The sequence below is a fragment of the Balaenoptera physalus genome (genome assembly GCF_965194825.1).
Source record: "Balaenoptera physalus genome assembly, chromosome: 2".
Taxonomy (NCBI): Eukaryota; Metazoa; Chordata; class Mammalia; order Artiodactyla; family Balaenopteridae; genus Balaenoptera; species Balaenoptera physalus.
In genome coordinates this window covers 2,655,612-2,675,881 of record NC_138883.1, presented here as the reverse complement: position 1 = coordinate 2,675,881, position 20,270 = coordinate 2,655,612, and the positions used below count along the sequence as shown (strand labels likewise).

The following is a 20,270-nucleotide window of genomic DNA, read 5'->3' as shown; positions in this document are numbered from 1 at the left end:
AGGCAAGCAGAGGGAGCTCTCAGAATGGGCACAGAGTGAGAATAAATACTCACCAAAGGACATCTACCATGGAGGAAGCTCTTGCGTGTCAAGTGGACGAGATGACCTATTCTGAGGACGTCAGCCTCTTTCCTCCCCTGCCCCAGTGCTTGCTCAACGGGTCCATGTACAAGCGACCGAGGAGGTGGGAATGGAGGCTACGCAGGGCCTCAGCCACACAAACTTCCCTCAGCCTGGCTGACTTGGTTTCCATTATGGCTGAGAGCCCACCTTGTCACCAGCAGGGACCCACGCTGAGCTCCTAATATGGTGCCATTCCCCAGAGGGACCAGGTAGTTGCCTGGAGATATAGGACCTCTTTCATCATGGAAGGCACAGTGATTTGCCCTTGTATATTTCAGGTCAGGACTTGCCTTTCCAGCCGCATTGCTTCTACCGACACTGCCATTTGTGGACTCAGAGAATGCTTTATTTATCCATCACCATGGCAACTGAAGCAACATTGCCTTGGACTGAGGGACTTTTTTTTTTTAATATTTTATTATTTTTTTAAGATTTTTGATGTGGACCATTTTTAAAGTCTTTATTGAATTTGTTACAATATTGCTTCTGTTTTATGTTTTCTGGTTTTTTGGCCACGAGGCATGTGGGATCTTAGCTCCCTGACCAGGGATTGAACCCGCACTCCCTGCATTGGAAGGCGAAGTCTTAACCACTGGGCTGCCAGTGGACCACCAAGGGACCCATTTTTTGATGAAGAAAGTGTGGCAGAGAGCTCAAGCCCATGAAATTCCCTGGACTTAGCATCTATGTGCCCCATCACCCAGAAGCAGCTGGCTGGGGAGAATGGTGGAAGGGTCTGTAGAAGACTAGTTATGGTGCTGGTTGAGAGCCAACACCCTGCAAGGTTCAAGTGCTATTCTCCAGGGTGTAGTGTATGCCTTGACCCAGCAGGCATTATATGGTGTCATTCCCCCACAGCCCAAACGCATGGGTCCAGGAACCAAGCAATGGAGGTGGGAGTGGCCCCTCCCACGATTACACCAAAGAAAGAATGCACTGGAGGAATTTTTGCTTTCCTTCCTGTGACCTTGGGCTAGTGTCCAAGAAAGGAATGCCTCCATCAGGAAACACAGTCATGCTTCCGATGAATTAAAGCCGAGGCTGTCCCCTCCCCCGACGGGCTATTTCTGGTTCCTTATACCACTGAACCAGCAGGCATAGAAGGGGATGTTGATCTCAGTCATCATAGGGAAGTTGAATTGAGTCTACACATTGGGCCCAGGTGAACTACATGTGGAGCCCGGGGTCATCCCTTGGGCTGACCCAGGGTTCAGTGGTTGCAGGACGTTTTGCAAGCAGGCGCTGGCCCAGCAAGCCCCCTGGGGGTTATTTCCTTCTCACCTGCCCGGCTCCACCCTCGCGACCTTATGTGGGGAGCGCTGTGATGCCCCCCACCTCCGGCTTCGGGTCGGCTGCTTCCCCGGTTGCCCATCACCCAGGACGATCAGAGGCTGATGCAGCATCGTGTGCCGTGGGTGTTGAGGACACATGTCCCCCACTGAACAGGGGTGGATGCTGAAGGCCGAGGGGTGGGTGCCCCTCCCGGTCCACTCTCCGTCCTTCTCTGCCTGTTTTGTGCCCCAGATGGGCTGTACCCATGGGAGGCGGAGCTCAGGAGAGCGAGACGGGTATCTTGTCCCCACCTCCCCCTTCCCATCACTGCAGCCACGGCCTGCTCCAGGCCCCTCTCCTTGAAACAGCTGCCCCCAGGTTCCGGCCACCCCTCCCTCCCACTGCCCCTCTCCCCATAGGTGGTAATAGCTCCCTGCCGCTGCCAGCCTTGGGACCCCCCTCCCCCATCCCTCCCCAAGTGCCCGGGATCCTGCTTACACGTCAGTAAATAAGCCATTTTATGCTCTCCTGGATCTCCCTGCTTTCGTGTGCCCCTGCTGGGACCCTGCCCAATGCAGTCCTGTGTACAGTAATAGTCATGAACCGGTTACCTCCAATTAAAATAATGAAAACCTAAATGTCCATCAATGGACAGATAGATACATGATGGTACCTTCAAAATATGGAGTTCCATGTAGCCATTAAAAAATGATACAGGTCCAGCACTGTTCTAGGTGCCGAAGATACAGCAGCGGCCAAGATGGTTGCCCAAGCGTCCACTCTGGTCCAGGAACAGATTACAGAGGAGTAGAAAGAGAGAATTTTGGAGAGTGATGAGGGCTTGGAAGAAAGTGGTCACGATAATGAGATAGGGCGGTGCCTGCCTTCCAGATGGGGGACACGGGTAGGCCTCTACAGTGCGGACACTGTAGCTGAGAAGTGAACAAAAAGGAAGGCGCTCTGTGAGGCTTTCCAGGTAGAGAAAACCCCGTCACAGAGCGGGAACAGAAGGCAGCCAGCGTGGAATGGCGGAGAGGCGGGCAGGCCTAGACGTGTGTGGCCGGGTCTCAGCTGATAGGCCAAGCGGCTCCACCTTCCCTGACAGTCGCTGCCTGGGTCCTGCGGCCGCTGTGCCCCTGATAGTGGTTCCTGAGGTTTCCTGCTGCCGGCCTCCCTAGGCCACAGTTCTTCCTGCGGGGTGTTTCTCTTCCGCTTTCTCAGCCTCCGAGCTGACAACGTGGAGAACTTTGAAGGTCAGGGGCACGAGCGGGTACTCTGCCAAGGTCAGACACAAAGAAAGTGCCCCCGCAGACGTGTGCGCAGGAAGGAAGGAGTCAGGGAGCCCACAGTGAGGGCAGCGGCGGGGAGCGGGCGAGGGGAGGTCAGACGGTCCTGTCTCGAGTGTGCGGCCTCTCGTTACCTTGGCACCTTGGCATAGACCTGGCTGCAAGTTTGTGAGCCCTGCACTCCTGATCCCCGCCCCATTCATGTCCCTGTGCGAAACGCCCCGTGGCTGCCTGGAATGTTCTCTGCATCCAAAACCACTGAACCCAGCAGTATCCAGCAGCTGCCCACGTGGGATGCTCTGAGGGCTGGATGAGAGGACTAGACCGAGGCCCATCTCTGTGACCCCCAGCTCCTCCTCTGAAAGAGAGATGGAGACCCTCCATCGCAGGGTCCCGGAGAGACTTCAGCGAGGTCACGGGTGACCTGCAGTCGTACTGGGTACATTAATGCAGGTCGTCCCAGTCCCACTAATAGACAGTAGCTGCTGACAGTGATTAAAATGGAAGATGAGAGACTGGAGGCGGCGATCGATGCAGCCGATGCAGCCTCATCCCCACCCGGCCGCCCTCCCCTACCTGGTAGTCTCCCCCATCCTCCACTGGCTGCCAGACGCGTCTTCCCAAAGCCTGGCTCTGATCACATCTCTCTCTTGCTTGGAAGCCTTCCTTGGCTCCCCACTGCCTCAGGGATAAGGGGACCCTTTGGAGCCCTTTTTTAAAAAATTAATTAATTTATTTGGCCGTGCCGGGTCTTAGTTGCAGCCTGCGGGATCTTTAGTTGTGGCATGTGGGACCTAGTTCCCTGACCAGGGATTGAACCCCGGCCCCCTGCATTGGGAGCGAGGAGTCTTGGCACTGGACCACGAGGGAAGTCCCCTTTTTGAGCCCTTGACCTAGGACTTCCCCTCCCAGAGTCTACAGTGCTGCTGCCAGAGGGAATTACTTGCTGCTGGTGTGGCGGCTGGACCAGGAAGTCAGGGAGGAGGCGTAGGGTGGGGATGGGGGGCTTCGGGGAGGACATCAAGGCTTTGCAGCAAAGACTGCAAACACTCTAAGCGCCCTGTGCTCTTTACAGACTAATCTGCTGAGAACCCAACGAGGCAGGGACAGGAATCGCCCCCTTTTTCAGAAGAGCAAACTGAGGCTCGGTGAAGCAAAGTAACTGCTGGTAAAGGCAGGGCCTGCTTCCGAGCCTAGGCACCCTGGCCCACCACTGTGCCACCTTCCCTCAAAGCAGCAGGGGCCTCCTTCTAACCCAGGCTGGTGTCTTCTTCCCAGGAAGAAAGAGTAACTCCATAAGGAATACCAACCCCAGCGACTTCTGCGTGCCAAGCACTTTCCACACGGCCCCTCGCTTGTCTGCACACAGCCTTGTCCTCCTACCCCCTGTGCAGATGAGGAAATTGAGGCTCAGAGTGGGTGAGAGACTGTCCAGGGGCACACAGGGAGCTGATGGAGGAGCTGGGGCTTCGTCTAAGCTTGTGTGGCCAGTCGAGGTCTGAGCATTGACCTTGAGCACAGCCTGCAAGGCTGACATGTCCTGTTTGGTGTGTGGACAGAGGAGGCCTGGAAGAGGCAGACTGATGACACTCCTGTCCCTGTGGCCACCCTTCCACCTTGTGGTTCTCAAAGTGTGGTCCCCGGACCCGACCAGCAGCACAACCCCTGGGGACTTGTTACAAATGCACCCCAGACCCACAGGGGCAGGGGCCTCCGTGCCATTCTGCTGCACACTGAAGCCTGGGGACCATTGGTGGCTGTTTTCCCTCCAGGGCCTCTGCTCTGGGCTGTGGCGGGCACTCACCTCCCTCCTACTCCCCTCAGTCCCCCAGGGCTGAGTGAGAAGGGGAGGGAGGCGGACTGCCGGGCCAGTCCCCGCTTCACCTGACTGAGCCCGAGGGATGATTACACCTGTCAGCAAATTATCCCTCATCTGCTGCAAGGGTATAAGGATCCCCACCTCCCAAGGCTGTGAGGATTAAGTGAGAGAATGCGCAGGGTGGGCACCGAGGGCACTTCACAGCTCATGTCTCCATCATCATTAGAACTGCTAATCTTACCATGGATCTAACCCACCATTCCACCACCCCGTACCCGCTCCCCACACCTCCCCCGGGTGCCGCCCGCAGAGCTCAGAGGATAATCTCCCTAAATCGGCCTCCAAGACCCAGGGCTCCGGCCCCCCACTGACTCTCCAGGGTCAGGTAGTCTGGAGGCCTGGCCTCTGCCCGCAGGGCCTGCCGCCTGGGTCGCCCCTTCCAGCAGTTCTTCCGGCCTTTCCCCACCCTCCCACCCAACTAGGGAGCGGCGCAGAGCGCCCGGCCCTGGGGCGCGGGGTTTGGGGGCCTCTGCTCCCGCTGGCGAGGTGCGCCTGGAACGGCGGATGTCGCACTGCGCGCTTGGGGGCCTGGTGAACGGATGCGGGAGAAAATGGTGGCCGCGCGGCTGAAGGACCAGCCGGAGGTAGGGGTGGGGTGGGAGCGCAGGAGACCGGGGCTGCGGGGACCGGGGCAGAGTGTGGCGGGCGTGGGCTGTCCAGCCCTGGGCTGGCGATCTCCCGGCGGCTCCCGGGCGCAGAAGCAGTGCAGGGCTGGGATGCCAGGCCCCACCGCTCAGCCCTGACGCTCGGGGTCACCGTCCGCCGGGCCTCCAGGCCGGGAACCCCGCCCCGCCCCGCCCGCAGGCGGGGCTGCAGCCCGGAAGGGCGTCCCGCCCACACCCCGCTCCTGCTCCCCACCGGCCGCCCACCTCGAGTTTGCTCAGGTCGGGCCTTGCCTCGCCGGCCGTCAGGGCTTTGCCCCCAGGCGCGCAGGAGAGTCACGCGGGGGCTTTTAGAGCCCAGCTCCCGAGAATCGGTTAAACGCGAGGGCGCCGGGGAGCGGGCAGTTTCTGCGCCGTCCAAGGGCCTAACATCCACCCCGTCCGTCTGGCAGGGACTCGACGCCCCCGGGGCGGGGGTGGGGGGCTGGGGTGAGGGAGGACTCCGGGGCGCCCCTTGGAAGGCAGGAGGGGCCGGGAAGACTCGAGTCCCAGCTTCACTTCTGCGCTGGGAGCTCTCTCTGAGTCTCAGTGTCTGAGCCCGTATCCGGGACCAGAAGTTAACCGCCCTTGATTCCAGGGCTGCTGTGAGGTATGGAGGACCCGCGGGGTTGGCCGGGCCCCAGCTGGGGTGTGGCTGGACAGTGTTAAATGGAGGTGCGGTGAGAGGTCTGCCTCCCTACCCCTTCGCGCCCGGTACCCCGAAAACGACAGCCCAGCGCAGTGGTTTGCAGCAGGTCTCACGTGCCCACTCAAACCCGAGCCCCGCCTCTCAGCTCTGTGACCCTGGGCAAGTTCCTCAGCCTCTCTGTGCTGGTGTCCTCCTCTTTAGAATGAGATAATAATATACCATCCTCACAAGGTTTCCAAGATTAAGTGAGCTTGGCAAAGCACCGGACAGTGCCTTGTACACAGGAAGTGCAATGCAGGCTCAGCTAGAATACTGGTGTACTTCCAGAACATTTCAATGCCATACAAACATATATACGCATAAAAGGGCACATATTTTAAACTTTATGTTTATTACACAAAGGGGCTCAGGACAGGCATTGCTAATTTACCAGCGCGTCTTGGAGAACAATCTGTCCCCACCTCTGTGAACAGGAACTGCAGCTTAGTGGGGCGGCCACGTGGGGCAAGACCTGGGGTGTCTCCGAGGCTGGCCTGCTGGGTTCTGCCCTCTGCTCCTGGCAGTGGGCGCGTCCTCAGGAGGCTTTAGAGATTAAAACTCAGGACCATGAGGGATGTCGCTGGTGGCGCAGTGGTTAAGAATCTGCCTGCCAATGCAGGGGACACGGGTTCGAGCCCTGGTCCGGGAAGATCCCACGTGCCGCGGAGCAACTAAGCCCCTGTGCCACAACTACTGAGCCTGCGCTCTAGAACCCGCCAGGCACAACTGCTGAGCCCACGTGCCACAACTACTGAAGCCTGCGCACCTAGAGCCGGTGCTCCGCCACAAGAGAAGCCACCGCAGTGAGAAGCCCGCGCACCGCAACGAAGAGTAGCCCCTGCTCGCCACAACTAGAGAAAGCCCGCGAGGACAGTGTTAAATGGAGGTGCGGTGAGAGGTCTGCCTCCCTACCCCTTCGCGCCCGGTACCCCAGCCGCAGCTCCACCGAGGAGCAACAAAGACCCAACGCAGCCAATCAATCAAAAATAGAAAAACAACAACAACAAAAAAAAACTCAGGACCATGAGCCCTGCCCAGCCCCAGTCTCTCCCTGCGCACATCGGGCAGGGCTGGGGTGAGGCACAGGGAAGGGCAAGCGACAACACTGTCCCCTATGGTAGGCGGAGCGCTGTGGCGGGAATGACCGGGTGGCCTCTGCGGCCGTGGCCTTGGACAGCTCCCTTCCCCCCCTGCTGCCTCGGTTAGCTCTGCGGTGGCACCGGCGCTGGATCCCAGCAGCAGCCCCACTTGCCCGCCGCGCTCTCCCTACACCTGGGCTGCCTCTCTCGCTTCCATCCCCACCTGTCCTCCAGGGCCGGGCCCGGCGGAAACAGACCCCCCGCCCCTTCCCCTCTCCGCCCGAGCTGAGCTCCCTGCGCGGGGTGCAGTGGGGGTGGGGTGGGGGTGGGGGTGGGGGTGGGTGGCGAGCGAGCGCCTCGGGCCTCTGAAATGGGGAGCAAGCCCCTTCCTCCCCCAGAGAGCAGGGTGTCTGCGCCGCGCGGGGCGCCTGGCGCCGGTTCCCGTCCGGCTCCGCCTCCCATTCTCGGGCGAGCCCGCTCTCTCCGGGCCCCAGTTTCTCCGGCTGTGCCTGGGGTAGAGGCTGCAGGCGGCGGCGCTGAGCGAGGAAGGAAGGTCAACTGGATTCCCCTTCTCTGGCTCCTGCAACCGGAATCCCCGCCCGAGGGAGGGCCGGAGACCCGGAGAAACGGAGACCGAGAGACGGACTCCGGGCCGCCCACGTCCAAGGGGAGAGCGGGTGTCGGGCCGCGCGCGGCGCTTCCTCCACCGCCCGCTCCCACCGTCGGAGGCGGGGCGAGGCTCCCAGGCCAGCCGCCCTCAATCTGCCTTTCCTGGGTCGGGGTTCGCGGGAAGCGAGGAGTGGGGCGGAGGGCCTGGGCGCCCCCGAGCTTCCCGCCCGCGCAGGGTCGCCTGGTCGCCAGCGGGCGCTGGAGGAAGGCGAGCGGGCGGGCGTCGCCCGGACCAGGAGGGGGCGCTCGAGAGAAGCAGTGAACGCCCAGTCCCGACCCCTGGAGCCTCCCGGCCGTCGGCCCGCCCACCCCAGCTGACGCCCTGTCTCAGGACCCCAGTCCACCCGGTCCCCGTTTCAGGCTCAGCGCAGCGGCAGTGCGGGTCAAGGAGGGCGGTTCGGGTCTGGGGGCAGGCCCGGGTCCCTCTCCGCTCCCCACTCCGGCCTCACCGGGAGGACAGATTCCCACTACCTCCGGGATTTGTCCCCGCGCTTGTCCCGGCGCGGCGCTCAGCGTAGGCGGAGCACATCACAGGTCTCAAGGGCTGATGGCAACGCCGGCGGCTCTTGGGATCCTATAGACGCTGGGAAGGGCGCCGTGCACCTGTGTTCTGCACACCTGCTCGCCCGTGCTTTCTGGGTGTGATTCTCTTATTATGGCATTTTTAAAACTCTGAAATCTGATTATTTACATTAGAGAAAAATGTCCAGAAACTTTGTGCAGTCAACCAATCTTTAGGGGCTGGGGATTTAGTGTTGGAGCAAAGGTTGAAAATCCCTGCCTCAGGGCCTTCGTTCTAGAGGGGTAGGGGTGGGATGTTTTCTCCAGCCAGACCTCCCTCTTCCCTCGCTGTCAATCCACCCCCCGGGCCCGTCCACTCCTCCCCTGGGGTCATTTACTTAGGACCCTCCGCCCAGCAGCCCACCAAGGGCAGAGGGACTCCGTTCTGGACCTGCCTCTCACAAAGGATCAGCACGCGAGGACAAAGTATAGGACCGAGGTGCTCACATTCAAATTAACACCTGAATTTCCCTTTGCTCTGCTGTGGCCCTCGCGGGAGCCTGGGGTGTTTTACTCTAGAATCGCCACAAGAGGGCGCCAAGAGCAAACCTTCCTGGCCCAGAGCCAGGATTCCACCCGCTCTGAGTACCCCCAGCCGGGCGCTGCCCTCACCTCCATTCAAGCTTTGGAGGGTGCGTGTAGGTGAGGGGGCTGGGAAGGGCATAACTCCAGCCTCACCGGGGCCAGGGAACATCAGAGTTGGTTGGTCCTTACTCTTCATTTGGTACTCCATTCTCTTACTGCATTGGCAGGAACACCAAAGCCCAGAGAGGGGCAGGGCTTCCCAACGGCACACAGCAAAGGCTGGGAGCGGCCGGGACACACAGCTCCTGCCTCCAGTTCTGTCCGTCTCCTGTGGAGAAGGGCGCATGGTGGAGGGCAGAAGGGAGGAGGAAAAGCAGAATCGGAGGCTGAAGGCAAAGATGGGCCCCAAGACTGGACTCTGTGGGCTCAGATACAGGCCTCCAGGCCTGTCCTTAAAGATACGCCCCGTCCCCAGCCGCAGCTCCACCATCAGAGCTTTAAGCCTCAAGGGCCTTGAGCACTTCCTGAGAGCCCTATTAGGAGTGAGCGAACCCCAGGAGCCGTGAGGCCCTTGTCAGCTAACATCTTGGGTGAAAGGCAGCACCTTGCGTGACAGCTATCACCCTCATTAACAAGTAGGGAGAGAAAATCCTGCCCAAGTGGAAAGGAGGTGGGATGGCCTTTGGGGGGATGGGGTGGTGGGAGGGGCGCGTGCCCGCACACGCTTCCCTGACACAAGGGTGCCTGGGTGTTGAGAGGGTGCGGTTGCAGCCACAGTGACCGCCCCAGCATTGCCCCTGTCCTGGTCCGGGTACTGTCCAATGAAGAAGTGTATGTATATTGGGGGAGGGGTCCCTTCTCAGAACTTAGCTGAATGGGGTACTTGCCTGCCTAAACGCTGCCCCCCAGAGCTCCCCCTTGTCACCAGGAACCCATCATCAGGGACCAGTCCCTTAGCCGGGTACTCCCAGCCTTGCCTCATATCTGCCAACCTCTTTTCCCATTCTCACCTCTTTTCTCACCCACATCATCAGGTCTCCCACGCTGCAGCCACCTTGCCCAGATCAGGCCTCTGCTGATCCTGATGTGATGCCGCCTCCCTGGTCCTCCTCCTTGGAAACTTGTGCAAAGAGCTACAGCCATTCCATGGCCAGAAGATGGAGGCACCAAGATTTGGACGCAGTATGCATTTTGACACTGACACTTCTCTGTCTGGCCTGATTCCCCTTTTTTTTAAAATTTTAATTTTACTGAAGTATAGTTGATTTACAATGTTGTGTTAATTTCTTCTGTATAGCAAAGTGACCCAGATATATACATATATATAAATTCTTTTTCATATTCTTTTCCATCATGGTCTGTCACAGAATATTGAATATATAATAGTTCCCTATGCTATACAGTAGGACCTTGTCGTTTATCCATCCTATATATACTAGCTTGCCTCTGCTAATCCCAAACTCTCATTCCCTCCCTCCCCGCCTCTTGGCAGCCACAAGTCTGTTCTCTATATCTGTGAGTCTATTTTTGTTTTGTAGATATGTTGATTTGTATTGTATTGTAGATTCCAAATATAAGTGATATCATATGATATTTGTCTTTCTCTGTCTGACTTACTTCGCTTAGTATGATAATCTCTAGGTCCATCCATGTTGCTACAAAGGGCATTATTTCATTCTTTTTAATGGCTGAGTACTATTCCATTCTTTTTAATGGCTGAGTACTATGTACCATATCTTTATCCATACATCTGTCAATGGACATTTAGGTTGTTTCCATGTCTTTTTTTTTTAAATATATTTTTAAAATTTATTTATTTATTAGTTTTGGCTGCGTTGGGTCTTTGTTGCTGTGCACGGGCTTTCTCTAGTTGCAGCGAGCGGGGGCTACACTTCGTTGCAGTTCGCGGGCTTCTCATTGCAGTGGCTTATCTTGTTGCGGAGCACGGGCTCTAGGCATGCCGGCTTCAGTAGCTGTGGCTCACGGGCTGTAGAACGCAAGCTCAGTAGTTGTGGCACACGGGCTTAGTTGCTCCGTGGCATGTGGGATCTTCCCGGACCAGGGCACGAACCCATGTCCCCTGCATTGGCAGGCGGATTCTTAACCACTATGCCACCAGGGAAGCCCTGTTTCCATGTCTTGGCTATTGTGATGTTTCCCTTTTTTGAACCATCAGACTGAATTCATCAGACTGTGAATATAGATGAGATCTTATTCATTTTGATGATCCCAGAACCCAGCGCTAGCACTGAGTAATAAGTGTTTACTATTTATGTTTAATATTAAGATTTATTAAAAAATAAATGCTTAGTTTATGAATGAATGGGCAGAAGAATGGTGAGAAGATGGGTGGATGGGTGAATGATGGAGATGGGTGGTGGAAAAAGAGAAGTGAGAATGATTTACTTCTGTTTATGTGTATGGATAACATAAGAATATAAGGAATAGATGAATGCATCTCAGAGTGATGGATGGGTAAGTTACTAAGTGGATAGATGGTTGGTGGGGAATGAATGACTGGATGGGAGGTGAATTAATGGATGAGTGATGGATGCAGTGGCAGAATGTGTATGGTTGGGTGGATGGTGTATAGGTAATGGTTGGATAAGTACTGGAAGGATGGTGGATAGTGGCGCTAGACGGTATACGGTAGGAAGATGGCGGACGCACCTACATAATGGTAGTTAAGTGACGACGAACAGATAAATAGACTGTAGATTGATCGATGGAGGGTGGGTGAATGTGGACACTAAATTGATGCATTGATGGATACTGAAATATCCATAGATAGTGGATGCATTACAGGTGATAGGTGGTGGGTGGTGGATGCTTGTTGGGTGAATGAATCATGGGAGTATGGATGGATGGTGGATAAATAGTAAGTGGACGCTTGTGAAGGATCTAGCCGTAGAGAATGGATGGCAAGATGGTAGATGAATGTGAATGGATATATGATTGATGGATGGATCAGCAGTGGTGAACAAGTAAATGGTGGCTGGATGGTGCATGAATGGCAAATAAATGGATGGTTGCTAGGTGAATAGATAATGGTTTGTGTACTGTGGAAGTGTAGATGAAAGGTGGATGGTGGACAGATAATGAATGGGTGGATTCTGGATAGATAGATGATGATTAGGTGATGAATGGATGATGGTTAAATGATAAATGGCTACATCTTGGAATATAGATGCATGAAAGGTGAATGGTGGATGGGAAGATGGTAGAGAGATGGTAGATGGATGGTAGGTGGTCAGTGTACTGTAAATGGAGGGTTTAATGTATAGACGGAGGAAGATGGCAAATGGATAGTGAATGGATCATAAATGAATATGGATATTGAATGAACAGTGAATAATGGATGGGGGATGATGCCCTGATAATGACTGGCTGGCTGGTGAATGGATTGTGATGGTGGAGGAGTTACGCTGGATGAATGCTCACTGCTGTCTCTCTACTCTACCCCCAGCACCTAAAATAATGCTTGGTACATAGAGGACACATAGTAAGTTTTTCTAGAATGGATGAATATGGATGGGTGGTAGATGATACTTGAATGGGTTTTGGATGAATAATGAATTATGGATGATGAATGGATGATAGAGGATATTGTGAGATGGGCAATGAATGGATAGATATGTGTGAATAGGGATAAGAGGTGGGTGAATGGTAGATGGCTAGTGGGTGGGGGATGGTAGATTATGGTTCATGGAAATATGAATGGATTAGGGAGGGGGCATGACTGGTGACTGAATTGTGAATGGGTGAATTGTGGCTGGCTGGCTGGAGGCTAATGGTTGGGTGGTGAATAAATTCAGATAAATAGACAGTAGATGGTAGATTGATGATTCACAGCCAGATATGCGGTGAATGGATAAATCATCAGTAGATGTATAGATAGTTGTTAAATATTGATGGAAAGCTGTTGCATAGTGAATGATGGATATGTAGGTGGTGGATGGATGGATGGTGAATTAATGTTGAACTGAAGGGTAGGTATTTTCATGGTGCACTGATGCTTGGTAAATGGTGGGTGTGGTGGGGAATGGATGGATGCATGGTGGTTGGATGGTGGTTGAATGGTGGCTAGTGAATGGATGGTAATTGGATGGTGGAAGTTAGGTGGTGGATTGTGGATGGGACAGATGTTGGTTTATTGATGGAGGGTAATGGATGGTAGATGGTCGATGTTGGGTGGTGGTTGAATGGTGATTGGGTGGTAGAAGAGACGTGAATAGATGGTGCATGGTAGATGATGGTGGTTGGATAAGTGGATGCTGAATGGTGGTGGATTGTGGATGTTGGATGGACGTTGGATGTTGGATAAATGATGGTGGACGTTAGGTGCCGGATGGTGGAAGGGTGGGGAATTATGTGGATCAGAGCTTAGGCATCTTGGCCTCAGGTGTCAGGCCCATCCACCAGGCTGAGTGAGATGATTGTCCCAAGGCTGTTTTGTTCCTTTCGGGGAATGGCCTCAGGGGTGAAGAGGGGACTGGTGCAGTGACACACACACACACACACACACACACACACACGCACACACACACATTGGCCCTCACACTCGAGTGTAGTCCTTGTCCTCTTCACTCCCCCTTCCAATTGGACGGCGTCCTCTGTGTATCTGGCCTCCCCGAATTCTGCCCCCTGAATTTCTGCACCTCAAACTTGAGGCTGGGAGCCTCAAGTGACCAGGATCGGGTTCTGGGGGATGCGGTCTCGTCAAAGGGAGGATGAGGCCGGGGTGCTACCTGGGAGCTGGAGCTGGGAGGGGCGGTAGCCGGTAGCCGAGGGGCGTGAGTGTGAATGAAGGGCCGGGCGAGGGAGAGCCTGTGGGCGGAGAGCGCCGGGGAGGAAGGGAGGGAGCGAGCCAAGGAGGGCGAACGGGGCGAGCAGCTCCAAGCCTGGCGTGGCAGCCCCGGCGCGAGCATCCAGCGCGGGCGGGTGAGTGTGAGTGAGGCACAAGGGGCGCCCCTCCTCACCCTTGTCCCGGGCCGGGCCCCGCGGGGAGCCCGGGCGGCCAGGCGCGGCGTGGGTGGGAGAGGAGGAAGGGGCGAGTGGGGGGGTTTGAGTCGGAGCTCCCTGGAGAAGGGGAGGGTGTGGGGACCACAGTCAGCCCTTGGCTGCTGGACGCTGGGCTTTGGGCAAGAGCAGTATCTCTGGGGGCTGTGCGCGGCCATACCTGGCCCTACACACCTGGCAGCTGAGGGAGGTGTGGGTGGCGGGAGCCTTAGATGTGCGGATGCCCCACTGGCACTGGCCCCTGGCACCGGGCCGCGGGGTGGCAGCCCTCAGGCATTTGCTGGCTGCCTGCTTGCCCCCTTGGCTCTATCACCTGTCTCTACCACCCCTCCTCTCTCCTTCTCCATCCGCATAATCTCTCTGGGTCTGTCTTCTCTCTGTATCTCTCTTTCTCCAGTTCTATCAGCTCTGTGTTGTCTCTGTGGCCAGTGGGTTTTTCCTGCCTGTCACTCTGGCTCTTTCTCGCATCTGTCTGAATCTCTGAGTCCACTTTCCTGGTCTCTGACCTGGCTCCCGGGCTCTAGTTGAGGTTCTGGGGTCCTGGGATGGGATCCCCCGTGAAGGGCTCCTCTGGAGGGACTGACCTGGGAGCATCAGCCCGGGGGGAGGGGCTTTCACAAGCTCTGGGATTGGGTGGAGGCTCAGGTGGGTATGCCCTGGAATGCCCACTGCAGTGTGTGGTCCCCTCGCAGCCTTCCCTGGGTCCCAGTGGGACTTCAGCTGACCTAAGCTGGGTGCTGGGTGAAAGAAACCTCGTTTCCCAGAAAGGCAGCCTTCCCGTTTTGCTGGGTGGGCGCAGGATCCCCTCCCCACAACCAGCAGGGCATCACAAGCATTCCAGCCTGCCGGTCAGTGCCCTCCCTCCCAGCACTCCTGCCCCTTGCACGTGGCCCCTGCTGTCCCCCCAGCCAGCGCCCAACTAGGTGTCTGCCTGCCAGAGCCCGCCCCCATTTCTGTCTCTGGCCTAGTGCAGGTGGAGAGTCTGAGGCTGGTGCCCACGAGTCCTGGCAGGACCTCTCTTCCCAGAGCCCCTGCTGTGTGGTCTCTGGCGGGGCTCCCTTGCCCTTGTGCCTGGCCCAAGTGGGGTGGCCACATGCAGGCAGGAGGTCAGTTTCCCTTCACCTTGGGTGTGTAGGGTGTCTGTTCTCAGGGAGGAACTGGGCACTCCTGCCACCGCCCCACTGCAGCCTGGGCACACCGTGTGGGACCTGTCCCTCAGCGCCCCCTCTGAGGGTGGGCTCAGGCAGGGAGCAGCAGTGAGAGAGGTCCAGCCTGGGCTGTGGGTGCTGGGCCTGGGGTGGGGCGGGTGTGGGCTGGAGTCGTCTGAAGCTTCCGGGAGGAGGGTGGGATCGAGCATCTGGCCCACAGCAGACACCCCGTTTCTGCTCCTTGTCTCTGAGCAGCCCAACAGTGGCAGCAGCATGAGTGCCCCCCAGCCCGCCGTGCCAGAGCTGAGCCCAGCTGAGGAGGCTGGAGGCCTGGCAGGAAAGGTATGCAGTTGGGACCCTGCGGTCTGCCACCCTGGAGCCCTGGCCTGTGACTCAGCGCATGCCTCAGTTTACCCATCTGGGTGGGGGAAGCGGTTCTCCTCTACGGGGGTCTGATCCACAAAGCAGACCTCGGGACCCCAGGGCTTGCACCCAAGACAGTCTGCTCTCCGCCAGGTGAGGCCATGCCAGGGTCCCCTGCCCTTAGCGCTACTTTTCCGGGGGGTATTGATGGAGCTGAAAAGTGAGGTCCCTGCCTAAGGGGTGCCATCCTGATATCCTAAGTGCTGGAGTTGGGCTCCTCTCATTGTTGGGGGCAGTGGGACCAGAGTGGGCAGACCAGGCCAGAGCTTCACGAGGGCCAGTCTGGAGCCTGGGCTTGCCCTCCTGGTGGGGCGGACGAGGAGGGTGGACACCAAACTCCCCGGGCCCGGATCGCCTTCCCCCACTGCCTGGGCAGAGGAGCGCCCCTGGGCGGGGACCAGCAGGGTTTCCTGGAGGAGGGCAGGAAGGAGAATGGCGGGGTGGGATGGGGAGAGAGGGATTGCCAGAGGGGGAAGGAGCCCCTGGGCTGGCAAGGCCAGCTGGAGGTCCAGTCGTTGGGCCATGCTGGGGTCCCTGCTCTGTTGTCACTCCGATTCCGCAGATGTCCCAGCCTAGTGACGCCTGTTTTCACACTTAAGGGTCACCTGTGGTACTTTGTTAAAATGCTGTTTCCTGGGCCCCCACCCAGCTAGTGCATTTAAACACATGTTCAGATGGTTCTGCTGGGGGGACTCAGGGCCATTTAGCAAAGTCCTGCCAGCTGTGTGCCTGCCCTTCCTCGATGCACCTTTGGAGGAAGGCAGACACGCACCAAGCAGCTCTCCTTCTGGGTAAAAGGTGGGGGGGGGCGGGTGGGGAGTTCCAGGAAGGGGACCAGCCGAGGCAAACGCACGGAGGTGGGTTGGTACAGGGAAGTCAGGGCTGCTACGGCGTCAGCGCCGGGCCGGAGGCCTGTGCAGCGGCACTGGTGGCTGGGGCCTCTACCTTGGAAGGCCTTGAATGGGAGGCGGAGATGCTGAGGGCACCAGGAGAGCTTGGGGAGGCAGCCCCCGCATGGCTCCTGTGGGCACTGAACAATGAGCCTGGAGCAAGTCACTCAGGTTGCCATGGCAACAGCTTCCCAGCTCCTCCTCCGAGGAGGCCAAGGGCCCAGTAGGAAAGACCCCAGGAAGGGGCTTTGCAGGATACTCGAGACAGCTGGGGATGCACAAAAGCCCTGAGCTCACTCACCATGTGACCTTGGCCTTCTGGTCCCAGGCTGCTGTTTGTGAAATGGGCCTAAGGGCTCAGCCCAGGTGGGTCCTGTGTTGCCCCAGGGAGAGCCCGCAATCCCAGGTGCTGAGTGCCCCAGCTCCAGCGGTGGGATGGGGGAGGGGCCGGGACCCTCTGGGGGATGTGCACGTATGCGCACGTGCTCACCTGGCCCTGAAGACTGGGAGGGATGGGCCCCCGACTCTCCCAGTGGACAGTGCAGGACAGGGGTGGCAGGGAGTGGGGAGCCCAGGCCTGGCGTTGCCTTGACCCCCGCCCACCCTCCCTGCAGGCCATGGTGGGTGCCAGGGAGAAGGGCCCTCGGATGGGCCAGCGGCTGCCCTCAATCGTGGTGGAGCCCAGCGAGGCGGGTGCCGTGGAGAGTGCGGAGCTGCGTTGGCCTCCGGAGGGCGCCCAGAGGGGGTCCGCCCAGAGCCAGGCTGCTGCCGGTGAGTGAGGCGCTGCCTGTAGGGGTCCCGAGAGGAGTCAGGGGCCGGGTCCTCCACCCTCCAGCCTGCTCGCACCGTCCATCTGCCCGCCCTGTGAGCTTCTGCTCGGCGCTCAGGCGCTGCCTGGCCTGCCCCTCTCCCTGTCGCCATCCCCCTCCCATCGGCACATGAGGTCCCCTCATCCACTGTTGTGGCCCCTGGCCTGGCACAGAGGTACGCGTCTGTTCTCCCTCCTCACCACCCGGTCCCGCCCCCTCTCCCCTCGCCCTCACGATTCATTACCTTTGGGACAAGCGTGCATTGCCCACCAGGGCCTGGACGGGGTAAGGGTATGGGTGCGAGGTGGGAGAGATGGGCCAGCCTGGTGGGAGGTGCCTGTCTTGGCGTGGGTGCCCTGGTTAAAGGCCGAGGGGCTGCCAGAGCCAGGGAAGCTTCTGGGAGGGGGATGTGGGCAGGAGAGGGGTCAGCCAGGAGCCAGGTCTGCAGGCTGGGCAGTGAGGGCCTCTGTGGAGGGTGCATGAGGGGTGAGTTGTGCCCTGGGCAGCTTTGTCCCCTGGAGACCCCTGGGGGTCTGTCCCAGGGAATTCAGCCTCGGCCGGGTCTGCTTGACACCCTGCCTGCCGGTTCCTCCTCCCCAGAGGTCAGCTCCCCCCCCAACCCCCGCTGCGGCCCTCGCTGGTCCGAAGGCCCCTTGCAGCTTGGGCCCAGAAGGAGCCTGTCCATGCCATAACGCCCACCTCTCCCCAGACTCCCCGCAACCTCTGTCGAGTCTGTCCAGGGTCCACCCCTTGGGTAAGCGGTGACACGCGGGCTCTGGGGAGGTCCCCGGGCCTCCTCCCAATCTCTGGTGGCCACGCCAGGGGCTGGGGTGCTCTCGCTCCCAGAGACCGGCCTCCTCCTCCCTCTCTCGCGGAGAACCGCGCACCCAGCACCTCCTCCCCCACTTCACCCGCGGGTGCCTGCCCCGCCCTCGCACCTTTCCTTGCAGACCTGTCAGAAATTCATCACCCACCAACATGGAGGCCCTTGTGTTTCTGCAGCCTCCTCACCGCGTCTGCCGGGAGCACCAGGGAACGTTCCAGACGACACTGGCAACAAGTGTGCCAGCTCTGAGGACCAGTGCCCCTGCACCCAGTGATGGGACAAGGACATGGCCAGATTCTGCTATCCCTGGGCTCTGACAGCTGAGAGGGCCTCAGCCCCAGAGCGGCTGGGCTGATGCTGAGAGAGGCCTGGGCCTGCCCAGGCGCCCAGTAGGCAGAGCCGAGCTACCACCTCCTGCCTCACCAGCTCCGCCAGCACTGCAAGCCCCTGCCCTCTCCCGTCCACAGCCCAGGGTCCGGATCACACCCCTCCTTGTTCTCTGGTTGGAAGCAGAAATAAAGGCTCTTCCTGGTGGTCAGGGGGCGTGCTTGGTGGGGATTCGAGGAGCTAAGGACAATTCTGGTTCTGCCAGTGGCCTTCCAGGCAAGGGCCTCTGTCCAGAGCCCATGCTGACCAGACCAGAGTGCCCAGTGAGTGACCCCTGGGTGTTCCACACTGGGGGTGAGGGTGGTTGGCAGGGCTGTCGTGTTTGCTGCTCTGGCGCCCTGCCTAGGGCCCTCTGCTCTGCTCGGCCTCAGCTGAGGCTGTCCAAGGCAAGACCAGCTTCCTCTCTGTGGCCTCCCCCGCTCCTTGGGGCCTCCAGCCCTGGCTGGACCCCAAGGCAGGACTTCTCCTGTCACCCCCTACACACTCTGGGTGCAGTAGGGCACAGGAATGGTACACGGGTGGGGTGCACTATTCCAGCTTGAATCTTATTAAATCCTTGCATATTCCCATTGTACAGATGAGGAAGCTGAGGCGTGAAGTGAGGTGCCCAAAGCTAGTGCTGGCCCCGGCTATGGCGGGATCCCTGAAGTTGGGAAGCCACTGATCCAGCCAGAGTGCCCATGTGGGAGATTGGGTAGCACCTCTTCCTGAGCCACACGAGGGCCCTATCCCTCCATGGGGTCCAGCGACATCGTTTCTTGGCTCTGCTGACCGGTTGGGGTGGGCCTGGGGTGCAGAAACCTGATCACTGCCTGGACCCACTCCCCAGCTGTGCCACCCTCCCTCCCATCGTCCCAACATGGCCCCCTGCTCTCAGCCAGGCTGACCCAGGCCTGAGGAAGCTCAGGGCCTGGCAAGGGGGAGCCCTGCATAAATGTTAGCTCAACAAATCCACAGGCCCAGGTGGGCGGTAGCGTGAGTTCTTGGTGAGCCTGGAGGAGGAGGTGGGAGACACAGGCCCCTCTGTTCTTTCCTGGAGGCCTTGCTAACCTCCAGGATGAATAAGGCACTTTCTCCTACCCGCCTTCTTTCTAAAAATAGCCCACCCCCCAAATGCAGGAGAGGTGGGGGGCAAGGTGCAGAAGTTTGCCTGGCAGCCTGCTTTAATTTTAAACCTGTGGCCAGTACACAGGCCCAGGATGGCTCCTCTTAGGAGGGGGTTGGGTTGTCCTTCAAGGTCCTGCCCCTCTTCCTCTGGCCCTTCCTGTCGGCTCCACAAGGGGGCAGGGGGCAGACATTTCACAGGAAGCCTTGCCAGGACTTGCTGATACATGGGATTGGGTTGAGGGCCTGAGCAAGCAGGAGTCATTTCCGGGTTCCTGGTGTGGAATGCTGCGGGGGGCGGGACGATGGTGCCATTTACTGAGATTTCATCCTCGCCTCTCCCAGGCAAAGTGTTGCAGCCATTTAAACGCGACTTTCTCAAGGTCCCACATCTGACAAAGAGCCGGGCTGGGACAGAATCCCAGGTGTGCCTGAGACCTAAGCCCTAGCGGTGCCCACAACGCCACTCTGGAGCTCACCCCCTAACAGGGCAGGTCTTGGGTGGAGGTGACCCATAACTGGAGGTCCCGGGTCCCCGACGTGCCCCGTGAGCTGGGGAATAGGGGGGTGTCAGGCCCGGGGAGGCAGCCCAGTGGGGGCGATCTTCACCCTGTGGGTCTACTGTCCCGCACAGCTCAGGCCCCCGGCCCGCAGGGCCCCGGCCCTTAAAGACCAGCGGGCTGAGACCACGCACACAGCGACTGACCCGCGAGCTTGCGCGTAACTGTAGGGGGCGGTGCCAGAGACATGCTCCGCCCACCGACAACCCCCTCCCGCCTCCTGCGGCCCCGCCCCCAGCACGCAGGAGCTGGCCAACCTAAATTTTGCAACATCGGCCTCGGCCTCTCGGAGAGATTGAGGCTCAGAGACAGACACTGACCCCTGCCCAGGCCCACAGCCGGTTAGGGGCAGAGGCTGGAGCCTTGGTGTCCTGTACCCAG

General features: G+C 58.6%; 1 protein-coding gene across 5 annotated transcripts; it reads left to right on the top strand.

Moving 5' to 3' along the window:
• The first annotated feature begins 1,312 nt into the window (after nt 1–1,312).
• Nucleotides 1,313–18,376, top strand: LBHD2 (LBH domain containing 2). Of its 5 annotated transcripts, XM_082451120.1 has the most exons (6): nt 7,917–8,019; nt 8,558–8,637; nt 9,758–9,905; nt 15,146–15,232; nt 16,818–16,974; nt 18,015–18,376. In XM_082451120.1, exons 3-6 carry the CDS (start codon nt 9,813–9,815, stop codon nt 18,110–18,112), a joined length of 435 nt encoding a protein of 144 aa, XP_082307246.1. In that variant the 5' UTR covers nt 7,917–8,019; nt 8,558–8,637; nt 9,758–9,812; the 3' UTR covers nt 18,113–18,376. The 5 variants fall into 5 exon arrangements, with proteins under 5 accessions (XP_082307245.1, XP_082307242.1, XP_082307243.1 ...); XM_082451116.1 differs by having other exon boundaries at nt 5,598–8,637; XM_082451117.1 differs by having other exon boundaries at nt 5,598–8,637; nt 9,758–13,664.
• The last annotated feature ends 1,894 nt before the right edge of the window (nt 18,377–20,270 follow it).